This window comes from Natrix helvetica (genome assembly GCF_964273705.1).
Source record: "Natrix helvetica genome assembly, chromosome: 4".
NCBI lineage: Eukaryota > Metazoa > Chordata > Lepidosauria > Squamata > Natricidae > Natrix > Natrix helvetica.
The window spans coordinates 23706994-23722747 of record NC_138550.1 but is presented as its reverse complement, the minus strand read 5'-3'; the positions used below and the strand labels follow the sequence as shown (position 1 = coordinate 23722747).

Genomic DNA, 15754 nt, shown 5'->3' with positions numbered 1-15754 from the left:
TAAGGGAGAAATAACTATCTACAATATTCACAGATAAAGAAACTGGGCAAGTTTAAAGACAAATTGTCATTTTTGCATCATGTGCTCAATCCATCACAGTAGCAGCATTTTATATCTCAAGTAATTCCTATTTTAGAAGTGTAGCATTAACAAAACAATACGAAAAATAGAAAAATTCTGATAGAAACAAATATTTACAGCTCAGGGTTGAACTGTAACATCGTTGGTACTCTCTAAGCTTTCTTGTTTTCTTGCAGACATTTCATTACCAAACTGGGTAACGATAAGAGTTAGAAGGGAGTGTGGTTTGCTCTCATTTTGTATACCACACTACGCTTAATCTTAGCCAAAAGGCCAAGAACTATATTAGTGGTTTGCTCTGTCAGTGTTGGTGGGAGTATTCTTGGCGGTTCCTTGATTAGGCTGTTAGCTTGTTTGTCTGAGCTGGTAGTTCCTTGATTGGGGTATTGTTTACTTCTTGATTGATGATATAGTGTTAATCTTGATGTGTTCTTCTGGTCGTTGATGTTGCTGATGAGTAGGTGTTCTAGTCTTTTTGTTTCCTTTTTAGCTTTTTGTTTGTCTCTTTTGAGTGATGCAGGTATTGTTTATCTCTATGGTCCAATTTGTCTGATTGCCAGGCTTCCAGGTATTCTCTCATGATTTTGAATTTGGTTTGGTCTAGGATGCTCACAGTTTCCCAGATGAAACTACAGTTCAGTTTGTCCATACGTTGTGAGATTAGGGATGTTTCATCATGTCTTCTACTAGTGGGTATTCTTGGATAGGTTCTGCTAGTTTTCTAACTATATGGCATTACTGTAACAGAGAAACCATCTAAAGCCCTCCAAAACTTCTTAACTATACAAAAATACCCAGCAACCCTAGAATATTACATCCAGTTTTGGTCACCACACTATAAAATAGATTTTGAAACTCTAGAAAAAATGCAGAGAAGAGAATGGTTACAGGAACTGGGCATTGCTAGTCTAGTGAAGAGAAGGACCAGGGGAGACGTGATAGCAGTGTTCCAATATTTGAGGGGCTGCCACAGAGAGGAAGGGGTCAAGCTATTTTCCAAAGCACCCCAAGGTCAGACAAGGTATAATGGATAGAAACTGATCAAGGAGAGATTCAACCTAGAAATAAGGAAAAATTTTCTGACAAGTGAAAACAATCAACCAATGGAACAGAAGTTGCCTTTGGAAGTTGTGGGAGTGGTTCATCACTGGAGGCTTTCAAGAAGAGATTGGATTGCCATTTGTCAGAAATGGTGTAGGATCCCCTGCTTGGGTGAGGGGTTGAACTAGATGACCTTCAAGGTCCCTTCCAACTCTGTTAATCTAATCTAAGAGAAAACAGCAGCCCCATAAGGAGTCATCTACAACATAGTGTTAAGGACTAAAACACTATAACAACTACTATGCAGAACAAACAGACAGAAGGCTAGTAAAGCTGACAGGGTTAAACCTTTAGTATATAAAATGAAAGCAAACTCTAGTCTCTTCTAACAATGACAATGTTACCTAGTTTGGTAATGAAATCTCTGCAAGAAAATAATCAAGCTCAGAGAGCACCAAGGACTCTGTAGAAAGATGCCTGTATGAGGCATATGGCTGGTCAATTTACTCCTCAATGTAAGAGAAGTCTGGGAACATCTTGTGAGCTTCCCAGTCATGCAATTTCTTCTGTTTAGAAGTCCAGACGTCATTTTGCAGTCCCTGCCATTATTTTCCTGTAGTTCATAGGGCCAACTTATTAAGACACTGAGCTTGTCAATCAGAAAGGTCAGCAGTTCGGGTGGTTCAGATCCTTGGCACCGCATAATGGAGTGAGCTCCCGTTACTTGTCCCAGCTTCTGCCAACCTAGCAGTTTGAAAGCCTGTAAAAAATGCAAGTAGAAAAATAGGAACCACCTTTAGTGGGAAGGTAACAGCATTCCATGCGCCTATGGCGTTTAGTCATGCCGGCCACATGCCGTCTTTGGACAGCGCTGGCTCTTCAGCTTTGAAATGGAGATGAGCACATATGTGCGAGGGGAACCTTTAACTTTTACCTAGTCTAATACAGTTTCAGAAGTGTAGTCTGATTAGAAACTGTCACTGATCATCATTTAAAAAATTTGGTCACTTAAAATGAATACAATAATAGTGAATTCCATGTTGTAGGAGGTAACATTTTGATTAAGCATGGTTGCACTCCGAATTTGTTTACAAAAACAATCCATTATTATCAGAGTTTCAGTACAAATTTATTACACCTTATTTCGTAATCAAAATGTTTGTCCTTATTGTTATATTAGCCGCTTTAACAAATTCTTTTTTTTTAAGTGTACCCCTTATCTCCAGAAATGGAAGCATACTAACAAATGGATCTTACCTACCAGTTGGCCAAATGGATCTTTCACATGCAAAACAAGACGTAGATGTGATCTCTAAGACATCTGGAAGTGCCCTGATTTCAGAGGAAGGTAAGAGGTTATAAAAATTGTTGTAGAAATTAGAGGTGGGTAGAAAGAAGTTTGTAACTGACATAAGGGGTCCTTTCTCTGCAGTGCAGTGGCCTGGAGGTGGAGCTCTTGCCTCACAGTCAGGAGGGCTGTGAGTTCGATCCTAGGTAGAGGCAGATATTTCTCTCTCTGGGCACACTGAGAATATATGTACTGAATGAAACTCCACATTGGCGACAGGAAGGGCATCTGCCATTAAAACACTTTGCTAGCTCCATTCAGTTGCCCAGACTCCAACCCGCAAAGGATGATGGGGTCATTAAATGAAGAAGATGATGATGATAAGATGCCTTTCTCTAAATAGCCTTAGCAATAGAATCAATGAAAGCTACTTTCAGAAGCTTTAAAACAAAAAGACTGAGTTAGTACATGCTAGGATTTTTCCCGTACCTAAAGAGATATCACACTGATGAAAACTGAAGATGATTTAATCAAGCAGAAAACGCACAGCCATCTGCTCTAATTTTTATTTCTGCACTGAGCAAGGGCCTAGATACGGTCTAAAAGGAAGCTTCCAACAGAATCAATTCTGTAATTCTGATTTATATCTCAGTAGAGAACAGAGGCACACGCGTTCTTAAGTTCATTGGCATCCCATGATTTTTCTCTTACCTTTTTGTTCTCTCTTAAAGAAATGAAAAGGGAAAGCATGGTATTTGGTATGGCCAATTTTAATCTTAACAGAGATAGAAAGTGGAGTTTATCTGAAATAGGAAGTTCACAAACCGCATGCAAGTCCTGAATGCTGATTCTCTACTTCTCTCAACCCTACAAGTGCTATAATGCAGCAATAAACTATCAGGCAATCTCCTGCCCGCCCACCCAAAATAATAACGTGTCTGTTCCTGTGAAGATGAAATCCCAATTCATAAAAAAATGGAGGTCAAGCAAGCTAAAAATCCCAGCTCCATTTCTCCACTGAAATACCATGTCATTGCCTTGTGAGTCTTAGCCAGGAGTGGGCAGCTGGGGGTTCAGGAGAAGCTCTAGCTAAGATTCTGTGCAATTAGAAGAACCCCCAAATCCCACTCCTGGCTGGCCCTACCCACCCCATCTCTCCCAGGAGTCCCCACGCGCCCGTTTTGGATGCAGATAAGTGCAGGTCACGCAATGAGGTTCAGGGAGGGCAAAAAACGGGCCTACTGGAAGTTCGGGAAGTCCAGAAACAAGCCCATTTCTGACCTTCAGAGGGTCTCTGGAGCTTGGGAGGTTGTTTTCACCCTCCTGGAAGCTCAAGGAAAGCCTCCTGAGACCGGAGAGGGCAAAAATGCCCCACCACCACCACCACCACCGTGGAGTAGGAGGCTGACTAGGCCACACCCACCATGGCCACGGCGACCCAGCAATTGGGCAGACAACCCCTTGCTAAAATTTTTGAAGCCCACCCCTGGTCTTAGCCATCCATAATATGGCATCTGCTGCCCAAACACTGCCTGCTTCTGAACAGCATCAGATACTATTCTACTTGCATTCTCTGCTTTGTGTTTCGGTCTCCCACTAGTATTTGCAACGGTGGTTGCTAGTGCATAAGAAAGAATGTGATATATTGGAAGTGCAGGGTTCTGGAAACCACATAACAAAATTAAAAATATAGTTGTCGTTCTTTCTACTTAAGAAATCAGCCAATTACCATTTTTCATTTGCAGATGAAATGAAATATGTGAACAGGAGACTAGATGGCGAAGAAAGCCTCAATATATTGACTTTTGAAGACCTTCTCTGCTTCTCATATCAAGTCGCCAGAGGAATGGAGTTTCTGGAATCAAAATCAGTAAGATTGCGCTGTAAAAAATAGTGCTGAGTAGCAAAGATTGGGGTAGGAGAAATGCTCTACTATCTAAATTCATCGCTCGTTAGACATTTGAGATCAATCTGATTGAATATTAGAATTATAAGCATTAGAATTTTTCTAGGAAAGAAAACTCTCACTTGTATAAAGTATATGCCATTGTTGTTTGGAGCTAGATTTTTATGTGGCGTCCTTGGTACTCTTTGACTTTGGTTGTTTACTTGTAGACACCTTATTAGTCAACTACGGTATGTAACAACATCAGTCTGCAATGCGATTTTCAAATCTTAAAAAATGTTTTCATAGTGCTACCTGATAGGCATTTCATCCAAATTAAAATTGGGCAAAGAGGTTATGTGGGGGGAGAGAGGTTTTCTATAGGGAAAAAGAGCTCTTGTCAGTCTGAACTGGGAACAGAGTTGTAATGTGAATAAAACTGTGCTTAAGGTCACATTTTATTTATGGTGTTTCACTTCGGTATGCTTTATGGGCATAGAATATTCACTGTCTATTTTATGCGAGTGTTTCTCAGCGCCAACAACTTAAAGATGTGTGGATAAATTTATTAATTTAAAATATCCTGCCATCTTAAAAGTTGAGAAATGCTGCCTTATAGAGTGTTTAAATTGGTAAATAGATGCATAAACCCTACTTCCAAGCAACCAGCATGCTATGTTTATGTATTTAAAGGACAATAACTGTTTGCTGTTAGTCTCACTCCTTCCTTGCTTAATGGAAGGAAATAAAATGAATCAGGTTGGTTTCTTGGACCAACCCACAGTTCATATTGAAGCATAATTCCAGGATATTGTCAGTAGTTAACTGCCCTTTCTTCCATCTTAAGAAGCATTTTTAAAACCACCTGTATTCACACCATATTAGATTTTGAGTGTAATGTTTTGTTTTAATCTTTTGGCCTCTGTGTTATTATATTTTTAAAGTTCTCACTTTAAAGTAAAGTGCTCTTTATTTTACTTTACCTACGGAAAAATAATCTATTGGGCAATTAATTCTGACACATTAAAAAAAACTTACTACACTTTATTTAATGGCTTTCAGCATACTGTATTATTTCAGTGGAAAAAGATTTTTTTAAAAAGCAGTCAGAGAATTAAATTCTGTCCTTTGAACAACACTTTTCTCTCTTGACAGTGTGTTCACAGAGATCTAGCAGCCAGGAATATACTAGTCACCTATGGGAAAGTGGCCAAAATATGTGACTTTGGACTTGCCAGGGATATCGTGAATGATTCAAACTATGTTGTCAGAGGAAATGTAAGTTGATGTTTATTATAGATGGTTCCGAATGTTTTCTGTGAAAGATCTGAAAGTAAAAACGAAATTACTACTAATATTTTGCTCGGCCAAATCCAGGTTCAGAAGAGTCATAATATGGCAAATTTCTTTTCGTTAGTTTGCTGGATAGAAATGTGGTGTGTGTGCTTTCAAGTCCATTTTTGCTGCCTAGGCAAGTCCCTGAAATTTTTTTGGCAAGGTTTCAAAAGTAATTTGCCCTTCCCTTCTTCCTAGAGCTGAGTGAGTGTGACTGGCCCAAGGTCACCCAGCAAGCTTTCATGCCCAAGGCAGGACTAGCATTCATAGTTTTCTGATTTATAGCCTGGCGTCTTAATCTCTGCACCAAACACTTACAATCACAGCACAGTTTCAGCTACAAATTGCACTTCTATATCTCCACATCTTCACTATTTCCTATTGGTGAGCACCTGAATTAGTCCCTGTGTTTTCTTGGCAGCATCTTGAGAAGTAAATGTCTATGGAGATTCTCAGTCATCCAGGTCATGGTTGTCCCAAAGGTGCTTTTTCAAGAGGCAACTGCCCTTTGTTTTTCTTGGAAGACGTTTCACTTCACATCCAAGAAGCTTCTTCAGCTGTCTTTGTGCCTATGGTGGGACTAGAACTTATGATCTTCTTTTTTTCTAGCCTGATGCCTTAACCACTACACCAAACTGGCACTGCAAAAATATAGATAAATAGCTGCTTGAAAATTATATTGTAAGCGTGGAAGAAGAGCTTGTTCATAATTTGTGAGATCCTGTATCCCATAGACATCAATCAGATATCAGTGGGAGTAGGATTGATGATCCCTCATTTTGTGATCAACCACCATATTGTATTCTCTGCACATGTCATTTCATTCCCTGGAACTTGAGGAAAAAATGAAAAAAAAAAGCACTTCCACATCAGAAATGGTTAGGCTGCTTGTCTACTGCCTTATCAGCTTTACACATATGCACACATTTATTTTATTACAGATATGCACGGCAAGAAGGCAACATTGTTGGGCTGTGGGTTTTTTTTAAAAAAAAAATCAAGATTATTAAATTTAAAACCACCATGGTTTTGCTAAGGTTCCTTCGGAGAGGAGGAAATAGTAGTTGAACTGCAGTTCACCATTGCATGATTGATAGTGAAAGAGGTTGGGGAGTTGCCACTTAGAAACCTCTGAGGTCTACAGATTCTCCATCCCTGAGAAATCAGCCAAACGTTGGTACTCAACTTTTCCAATAGTTCCATGTAGAAAATGAGACTACTATATTTATTATGAAGTCTTCATGGATCACAGGCCACTTCATTAGATTCACGGCATATAGCCCTGAGGGAGATTATTTGTGCCTATATATAGACATCCCTAACATCCGTCGGGGTCTGTGTTCTGTTAAGATACAGCCTGTTGTGCCTTAAAATGGATTCTACCATACTGCCTTAAAATGGCTTCTACTATACAGCACAGTGTTGCCACGGTAATGGCTTCACAGTACTCCACAAGGGGGCTCTCTCTGGTATGGAGAAAAATCCAACTTTAGAGAAAAGTCCAGGAAATTAGGGGAAAGTCTGGACATTTTCAACAAAATCAGGGCTTTTCCTATCTAATATAGGATTATGATAAATAAATAAATACCCGGGCAATGCCAGGTTATCAGCTAGTTAATAATAAAATCCTAATTCGAAATCCAAAATTCCAATCTCCAAAAGTAGTCCAACAGGAATGTTAGAGTGCCCATGTAACCAAGAGTGTTTTTACCATCTGATGGGATGCCAACAAGAAGGATGATTGTTCCTCAGGGTTAAGCTGTTCAATAACAATGTGGTTTTACAGTTGGTCTCTCTATATGAGAACACTTTGTGGGGAAATGACCTTTCTCTTCTCTGTGCTTTCTGTTGTCTAGGCTCGTCTACCTGTCAAGTGGATGTCCCCTGAAAGTTTATTTGAAGGGATATACACAATTAAAAGTGATGTCTGGTCTTATGGAATCTTACTCTGGGAAATATTCTCTCTTGGTAGGTTCTGGAATATGTTCCCTAGATCTCCCATCGGAGATTTAACAGAACTATCTTTCATTCAGAAATATAAACAACCTGGAAAAATGTATTTAGAATGTTGTTTCTTGCTAGTAGAATTCCAAAGTGCGGAAGGGGTGGAGGATACATTTCAATTCTATAAATTGCCCTATTCAGAGGCAGTATTCAGCCATTTCTGGCCGGTTCTGGCAAACTGATAGTGGAAATTTTGAGTAGCTGAAAGAACCGGCAAATACCAACTCTGGCTGGCTCCGCCCCTATCTATTTGCTGCCTCCCGAGTCCCAGCTGATTGGCGTTCCAGCTGATTGTCTGGGTCTTCTTCTGTTGCCCTGCACAGGAGAACAGAGCTGGAAAGCAGGTAGTGGGGTGAGGAGGGAATGGGGATTTTACAGTATCCTTCTCCTAGGAGTGGGAAGGGAATGTGGATATTGCAGTATCCTTGCCCTGGAGTGGGGTGGAAATAGAGGTTTTACAGTATCCTTCCCCCAGGAGTGGGGAGGGAATGGGGAGGGAATGGGGATGTTGCAGTATACTTCCCCTGCCATACCGACTAAGCCCCGCCCCACCCACAGAACTGGTAGTTAAAAAAATTGAATCCCACCACTGGCCCCTATTAGTATAGAAGGAGTGTGTGCATGTGAGTTTTTAACTTCAAGATGTGTATTCTTCTGGAATATTCTAGGAGAGACATCTTTTTAAGAAGAAAAACAAATCACTCATCCTTTTTCATTCTTTCTTCAATTGTCATAAATGTTTTCCAGAATCTCTTGACAATGTCTTTGTTAACCACTTTTGGGTTTTCCATTTCTTTTGTTTCTAATATATAATTGAATAGTCGTCTTTCTAAATATCTAAGCAGCATATGCCTTCTCGGTGCGGGTCCCTGTCTTGCTGTCCAGGATGCAGAATATTTGCAGGAAATGGTCAAACAGGTCAAAATGACATGCAACGGACGTTTAAAAAACCAAACAAAATTTCAGTTGGACTACTATGGTTACCATTTTGACTTTTCTGGCCACACCCTGTGTCAGCGTTCCAGATAGCATTCAAAATTAAATCAGAGTCCAAGGCAAAGTACTGTTCAAAGTTCCAATTTATTAAGAGAGCCATGCTGGCACAATTCTGAGAAAACCCGAATCTGAAGCTTCTTAATTTTCCCCACCCAATTTAAAGTTCATGATCTTGCCCTCACAGCCACAAGTCCATCACATGGTCCAATCTTCCACTGTCATGCTGGCAGTTCCATCCATCCCGTTCCGGTCAGGTGCAGAGGTACCAAGACAAAGGATGACCTTGGCAATCTAGAAAGGAATTTTATTTTGCCTACATAACATTCTACTCCATTCTATCCCCCCTCCCAATTCCCCTATAGAACAGCATAGTAGAATAGAAGTGTGGCAGGCCAAAGATCCCAAAAGGATCATGGATGCAGGCCTGACACCCTGCAGACATCTCTACAAGGTTATGCAAATTAAGAAAACTTCTCCAATGAAGCTAACTTCAAAAATGAATTCTTTGCTTTGCCACTTTTTCTCTTTAGGTGTCAATCCTTACCCCGGAATGCAAGTTAATGAGAAATTCTACAAGCTTATTCAAAATGGATTTAAGATGGACCGTCCATTTTATGCTACGGAAGAAATGTATGTTCTGGGTATAAAGGTTAGGGTGGGATTGTCCGGAGCATAATGTAAGAAGACATTATTTCCGTGCTTCTAACTACACTGTTACCTGTAACTTTCTTGGACTACCTTTGGACACAGTTAGACACCATTGTGCCATAGTCCTGTAGGCCAAGAAAAGTCACCTTTAAAAGAGGATACAGGTGTTTGGCCTTGGTGATTTGGGGTGTTTTGTGGAAAACTATATTTTTCTCTAAGGGTGCTTCTACACAAGAGTCCTGCATTGCCTCGACTCAGCTTTCTGTTCCCACAATATAGATAAGTCCTCAACTTATAACCAACTCAAAAAAGAGGTCTTATGGGCTGGATTTGAAGTTCTGATAGTTGTTTCTCTGTGGTCACATGACCAAATGTCAAGTGCTTTGCAACATGGCTATATTTGCATCTGTTTGTAGCAAACAAAACATGCCATCCTACGTTAGTTAAGGGACAATTTTAGTATAGCAAATTATGTTTAAAAACTTGTGCCCACAATATTACTTCTGAAATGACAGGACTCCACTGGAGATTGCCACTCGGTTTAAACCACCATCCGCACAAGATAAAAAATACCTAATACATAGTAGAAATAGATTTAGGACATAAATATTTGCAAGATACAACTAAGACAATTCAATCAGAAAGGGAATACTTAAGATTGTAGATATGTTTCGATCAAAAATGCATCCCCAAATATTACTCAGATCCATTTCAATCCCCATCACGATATGCAATTATTAGATCATACTAGTCCATCCACAGCTGGATTACAGAAGGCTCTAACGTAATAAGTATTGTAAAATTTAAAGCATAATATTAATTTTCAATTTCCTGCTTTTTGATGCTTCGTATTTGTAAACATTTATCAATTCTATATGAAATTGATGTTCTTCATATTCTAGGTTCTTTTAACTCTGCATAACACCACAATATCTGTGACATATATATGTTTCCTTGGTCTTATCAGTTGGAAAATACTGGGGGAAATAGCTCCGTGTTTTTCCTCTCCCTTCTTTTATCTTGTTTTTACAGATACTCATTACTATGTTCCTGCTGGGCTTTGGATTCCAGAAAAAGACCTTCCTTTTCGCAGCTGCTTTCCCTTCTGGCATGCCAGCTGGTTGAATCCGAAAGAACAGTAAGTCAGCCTTACAAACAAGCCTTTTTTTTCTGTGCTAGGTTTGCACCATATTTATTAGCACACATGTCAGGGGACTCCTTGCTGTTGATTCTTTTTAGAAAGAGTCATCTTTTCTTGGGATGAAGGATGCTAGGAATCTAATGTTTTCCCTAGTTGTTTAAAAAGGTCTCAAGATGAATTATAATTGCCCTTCCTCTTCCTCCTTCCTTCCTTCCTTCCTTCCTTCCTTCCTTCCTTCCTTCCTTCCTTCCTTCCTTCCTTCCTTCCTGTTGACATTGGGAGTTCAACTTTTCTCTGTTCCATAGTTTGGGAGACAATACAATCTAAGCATAACCAGAACTAAGAATAACTAGGAATAACCAGAGATATTTCACGAGAAGAGTCCTCACTCCACTGCTCGCAACAGAATACCTTATGCTACCAGACTTGAAATTTTGGGCTTAGACAACTTAGAACTACACTGCTTTCAGTCTGACCTAAGCGTAGTACATAAAATTATCTACTACAATGTTCTACCTGTCAATGACTACTTCAACCACAACACTATATGAGCACACAATAGGTACAAACTTAAGGTAAATCATAACAAACTCGATTGCAGAAAATACAAACCCCCAATCCATGGACCAGCACCGGGCCACAGCATGCCAGAAACCAGGTCGCACAAGCAAGCAAAGCCCCATCCACGGGATGCAGGCAGCACACAAAACCACACACCCCTCTGGTCTTCGGAAAACTTCTCTCCACAAAATTGGTTCCTGATGACCAGAAGGTTGGGGGCCACTGACCTACAAGGTCCCTTCTAACTCTTTGTTCTAAAAAAAATTCTTCCCTATCTCTCCCAGTTGTAAGAAGTAGAAAACTGTTTATCCTTATATTTCACTCCCCTCATCCTTACGCCTGAAGGGATGTGGTGGTTCAGTGGCTAAGATGCTGAGCTTGTCGATTGGCAGTTTGGCAGTTCGAATCCCTAGCACCACATAATGGAGTGAGCTCCCGTTACTAGTCCCAGCTTCTGCCAATCTAGCAGTTCAAAAGCACGTAAAAATGCAAGTAGAAAAATAGGGACCACTTTGGTGGGAAGGTAACAGCATTCTGTGCGCCTTCGGCATTTAGTCATGCTGGCCACATGACCACGGAGACGTCTTTGAGCAGCTCTTCAGCTTTGAAATGGAGATGAGTACCGCCCGCTAGAGTCTGGAATGACTATATGCGAGGGGAACCTTTATGTTTACCTTATCCTTAGGCCTGAAAGAAGTCAGCTCCTAAACCTGATCATGCATCAAGGAATTACTGGTTAACTATTTAATTCCATGGCAACATATTGCACCACATTTGCACCAGAAAAGGCTGCACTGGGGGGTGACCTGTCCAGCAGGTGAGAATAAAGATGAGGGACCAAAAGAGAAATTGGGCGTTGCTTTACAGAAACTTTCTGCCCCGACACATGGGTGAGGGTTTTTTTAGGTGCCCTGAGACTTCTTCACACTGTTCTTAAAATTTGCCCACACCTCAGCAAGAGAAACTACGTGTAAAATACTGAAAAGATCTGTATAATGTTGTTCCATTAGTAATGATCGTATTGATTTTGCTGTTTATGTTCACATCCTATAATTTAGGCATGCCGGACAGATCGTACTGATACGTCTAAGCACGTTTCCAGTTCCAAGGGCAACCCACATGTGAGGAGAGAAGCAGAGGTCACTATTCCTCTGCTGAATGAAGATATTGCAAGGGGAAAATAAAGCAGACTTTTTTTTTCTTTACAAACTAAGCCATATAAGCTGAAGGAAATCAAAAGGGATCACTTTGCCTTCCTTAAAGGGTCTAATTTGCTGCTATTGCCACTGAATCAGTTCTATCCATTTTGCTTCTCAGCTGCTCTCCTTCAATTTCATTAGCTAGATGGAAGATCTCTTTTATACCAGCCTCATTTTATAGCATGGCTGACCCTCAGATTGTTGCTGAATTTCTTTCAAAATTATATGCATCTCTAAAGACAAGGCCTGCATTCCAGATATTTTATTTCAAGCAGGTGCAAACAATAAAATCATATCCATATCTTCTGTAATTGAAGTTTCCAAATGTGAGTGTATTATAGCCTGAGCTTAATTCACACAGTTCAGCTAACTGCACTTATATTATATCCTCACTAAATGAATAACAAAAAGGTTCTATCAGCTATCAGAAGGATAGGCATATACTGTAGATATGGATATTTATGGATATAGTGACTTGGGTAGATTATTCCTGACTGTCCCTCAGATCATGGGCTGTTTTATGCTACAGTATTTCACGGCGACATTAAATGTAAGTAAAAGGTTTTATTGGGCATGAAATGGGACGTTTTATATATTGTTACTGAGATTGATAAAATCCAGAAAAACAATATTGGGGGCAGAAATTCAAGAATGTTTCAAATGAAATTGGAACAGGAGCATCCAAATTTGGGAAGCTATTTTTTTTCAGAATTTTAACTTCAAGCACTATTACAAAATACAGCAGCTGCTATACATTAGATGTGGCCCATCACAAAACACACATACACAAAATATTCTAGAAATGTAAGCTCTTCTCAAGCCCAGAAACTTAATTACAAATTATACAAATGGTGAAAAATGGGGCCTTGTTTTTGGCATGCCAGCAGCAAACCAGGGGAACAGGCAGGCTGATGGAGGATTTGTGGAAACCTAGGTTTAGAGCATCGAAATAACTTTATAAAAAATATAACTACTTGGCCACTTTAACAAAAGGCAGGGGAAAATATTCTTTTTAAAAGCAGTAAGAAAAGCTCTGGGAATGCTGCGTACAGAACAAAGAAAGGGATGATGTACAAAGTGCAAAGTAACACACACACACACACACACACACACACACACACACACACACCCTCTCTCTCTCTCTCTCTCTCTGCTTCTCTAAATAAAAGGCTGGGCAGGAGAAAATCAGAAAAGACTTGTTGAGTTTGGGAGCATAGCAGGAAAGAAAGAGAATAAAAAATGCCCTTGTCCAGTCCACTATAAACTCCAGTGAACTGGATCCAGAGCTAGAACTGTAAACTTAAGAGAAGTTAGCTGCTTTATAATTCACAATTAACATGTGACATTAGTTGATAGGTGAGTCAATGTCTGCATTCACCCTATAGGAGTATTCTGGTGTTATTCTAAAGTAAATATCTAGTGAGCCACCAACAGATGATCAGGGACATTCTAGACAGACAAGAAACAACCATTTAACAATGCACAGCCCTGGGGGGAATAATCAAATACTAAAATATTTGCTGACTACAAAAAATCAATTTGTTCCCCGCAATTATCTTCAGCATTAAGGACTGTATTAAATGATTGTTTGAATATTCAGTATAATTTGGAAGCAGTTTACGCTTATACTTGATAATGAATGTGTTGCAATATTTGACATCAATGGGCAACTGAATTATCTCTTAGAGTTGGCATGCAATTGATTTCAATGTGTGCTTTTATATACCTTTTATATCTGCCAAAATCAAAAGATGCTATCAGCCTTAAATGGCTTTATGGCAATGTCAATTCCAGGTTTCAGTCTTCACCTTTAAAAATGGTTTGGGGATTAAGGCAAATTTATCAGTTTTTTTTTTAAAGTTTACTTTCATTACAATAAACACTGGGTCTGGAACATAAAGAATATGAGTCTTCTTCTTTTTGATGAGAGAATGACAGGTTACTGTTGAAACCTCTGGCATAGCTACAGAACAGGAAACTGTATGTATGCATTCCAGCTTTAGTGTATTACAGTATATACCTCTTCATAGTGCTTTGCAGCCGTCTCTAAGCGGTTTACAGAGTCAGCATATTGCTGCCAACAATCTGGGTCCTCATTTTTATTGACTTTGGAAGGATGGAAGGCTGAGTCAATGAGAATCGAACTGCCGAACTGCTGGCAATCAGCAGTCAGCAGAATTAGGCTGCAATACTCCATTCTAACCTCTGCGCCACCACGGCTAGTAAGTCTTGACTAAATTAAATGTGTGGCTCTCTTCTGATGCTACTGTTGTCTCTATGGAATGCAAATGTTCATGAAATGCCATTTAAATGAGCAGGATGCAGAAATTACTCTGTTGATTCTAAATGAGAACTTGCTGTATTGCCTCTATAATACCTATTTGTAATTATTGTGTTGCCTCTATAATATCTATTTGTAATTAATTTGTGATCTTTGGCTAAATATGTTCATTATGATCAAATAACTTAATTCTAGATCCTTTATTGTGTGAAATCGTTTTAAACAAAGTTTCCAGTTATGCTAAATAAGTTCAGATCTATTCTTTCTTTATTTTGAGCAGAAATTATCATTTCATTCTAATTACCCTTTTTTTTTACAGTTTTACACATATTGCTGCTGCTTTAGGCTGATTTTACCTGATTAACTATTATTTACTTATCTATGCTTTTTATATTTTCAATTGTACACAGTTTTCAGAAAAGTGCTACCTAGTTTTTAATAAGCTAATATGTTTTTACAGACTTTTTGAAATAGAGGATGAAAAAAAATGTAAATAAAGGTGATTTTTATTGTGGCTTATGTGTCACATTTTCTGAAAAAATAATTGAGGGAATAATGAAAAACCTCGATGACCGTAGGAAAATTATGATACATACATGCATGCTAGACCCAAATATTTCATTAAAAAGAAAAGTCATCCCTGGACTGACAATGGACTGTTTCAGATTATTTCCACTCGGTGGCTCCTGCTGAAGCATGCAGTAGCTGATCAAGTTTTGACATCAGATCTTATGAATCCAAAGTTGGAGAGAGGTTCTCAAGATGTTCCCAGAGTTGGGATTCACTTACCTTCCCTATTGGTTCGCAAATGTGGACGCACGTGCCTCATCTGCGCATGCGCACTGTCTTCTGTGCATGCACAGTGGTTGCGCATTACATTGGAGCTGGTGGGTGGAGCCTCCAGCCGCCGCTGCTACCGGTTCACCCGAACCAGAGAGAACCAGCTGAATACTACTTCTGCTCAGGACCCAGATTCACAAGTGTGCTACAAAAATCAGTTCATCCCACATTTTTAGTTGTTCATTATTTTTTATTCTATAACTTTGATCAGAAATGTTCGCAGTGACTGGTCATAAGCTTGGTGGGATGATTGCAAAGTTCATTTAGACTGCTCTCTGTTGTGGCCCAGCAGGATCCGGTTGAGCTGCTGATGGACTTGGATAGCGAGGAACCATATGAGTCTGCCCTGGACGATGTGGAGGACCCTGTGCAGGGTTCAGACTCAGAGCAGGGACCAGAGGGGCTGGTTGGCCACCAGGAGGCGCCTGAGGCATGGAACAGTGGGGAGGATCAA

The 15754-nt window shown here is 39.7% G+C and overlaps 1 protein-coding gene across 2 annotated transcripts in view; it reads left to right on the top strand.

The window, feature by feature from the left end:
* FLT3 (fms related receptor tyrosine kinase 3) overlaps positions 1-13136 on the top strand; it is a 61500-nt gene extending 48364 nt beyond the window's left edge. For both annotated transcript variants that reach the window (XM_081949886.1, XM_081949885.1), the window contains exons 18-24: positions 2331-2470; positions 4156-4280; positions 5451-5573; positions 7487-7598; positions 9161-9260; positions 10311-10416; positions 12039-13136. In XM_081949886.1, coding sequence (XP_081806012.1) covers positions 2331-2470; positions 4156-4280; positions 5451-5573; positions 7487-7598; positions 9161-9260; positions 10311-10416; positions 12039-12164 — 832 coding nt within the window. In that variant the 3' untranslated portion in view covers positions 12165-13136. The remainder of the gene's footprint in view (positions 1-2330; positions 2471-4155; positions 4281-5450; positions 5574-7486; positions 7599-9160; positions 9261-10310; positions 10417-12038) is intronic.
* Positions 13137-15754: the final 2618 nt, after the last annotated feature.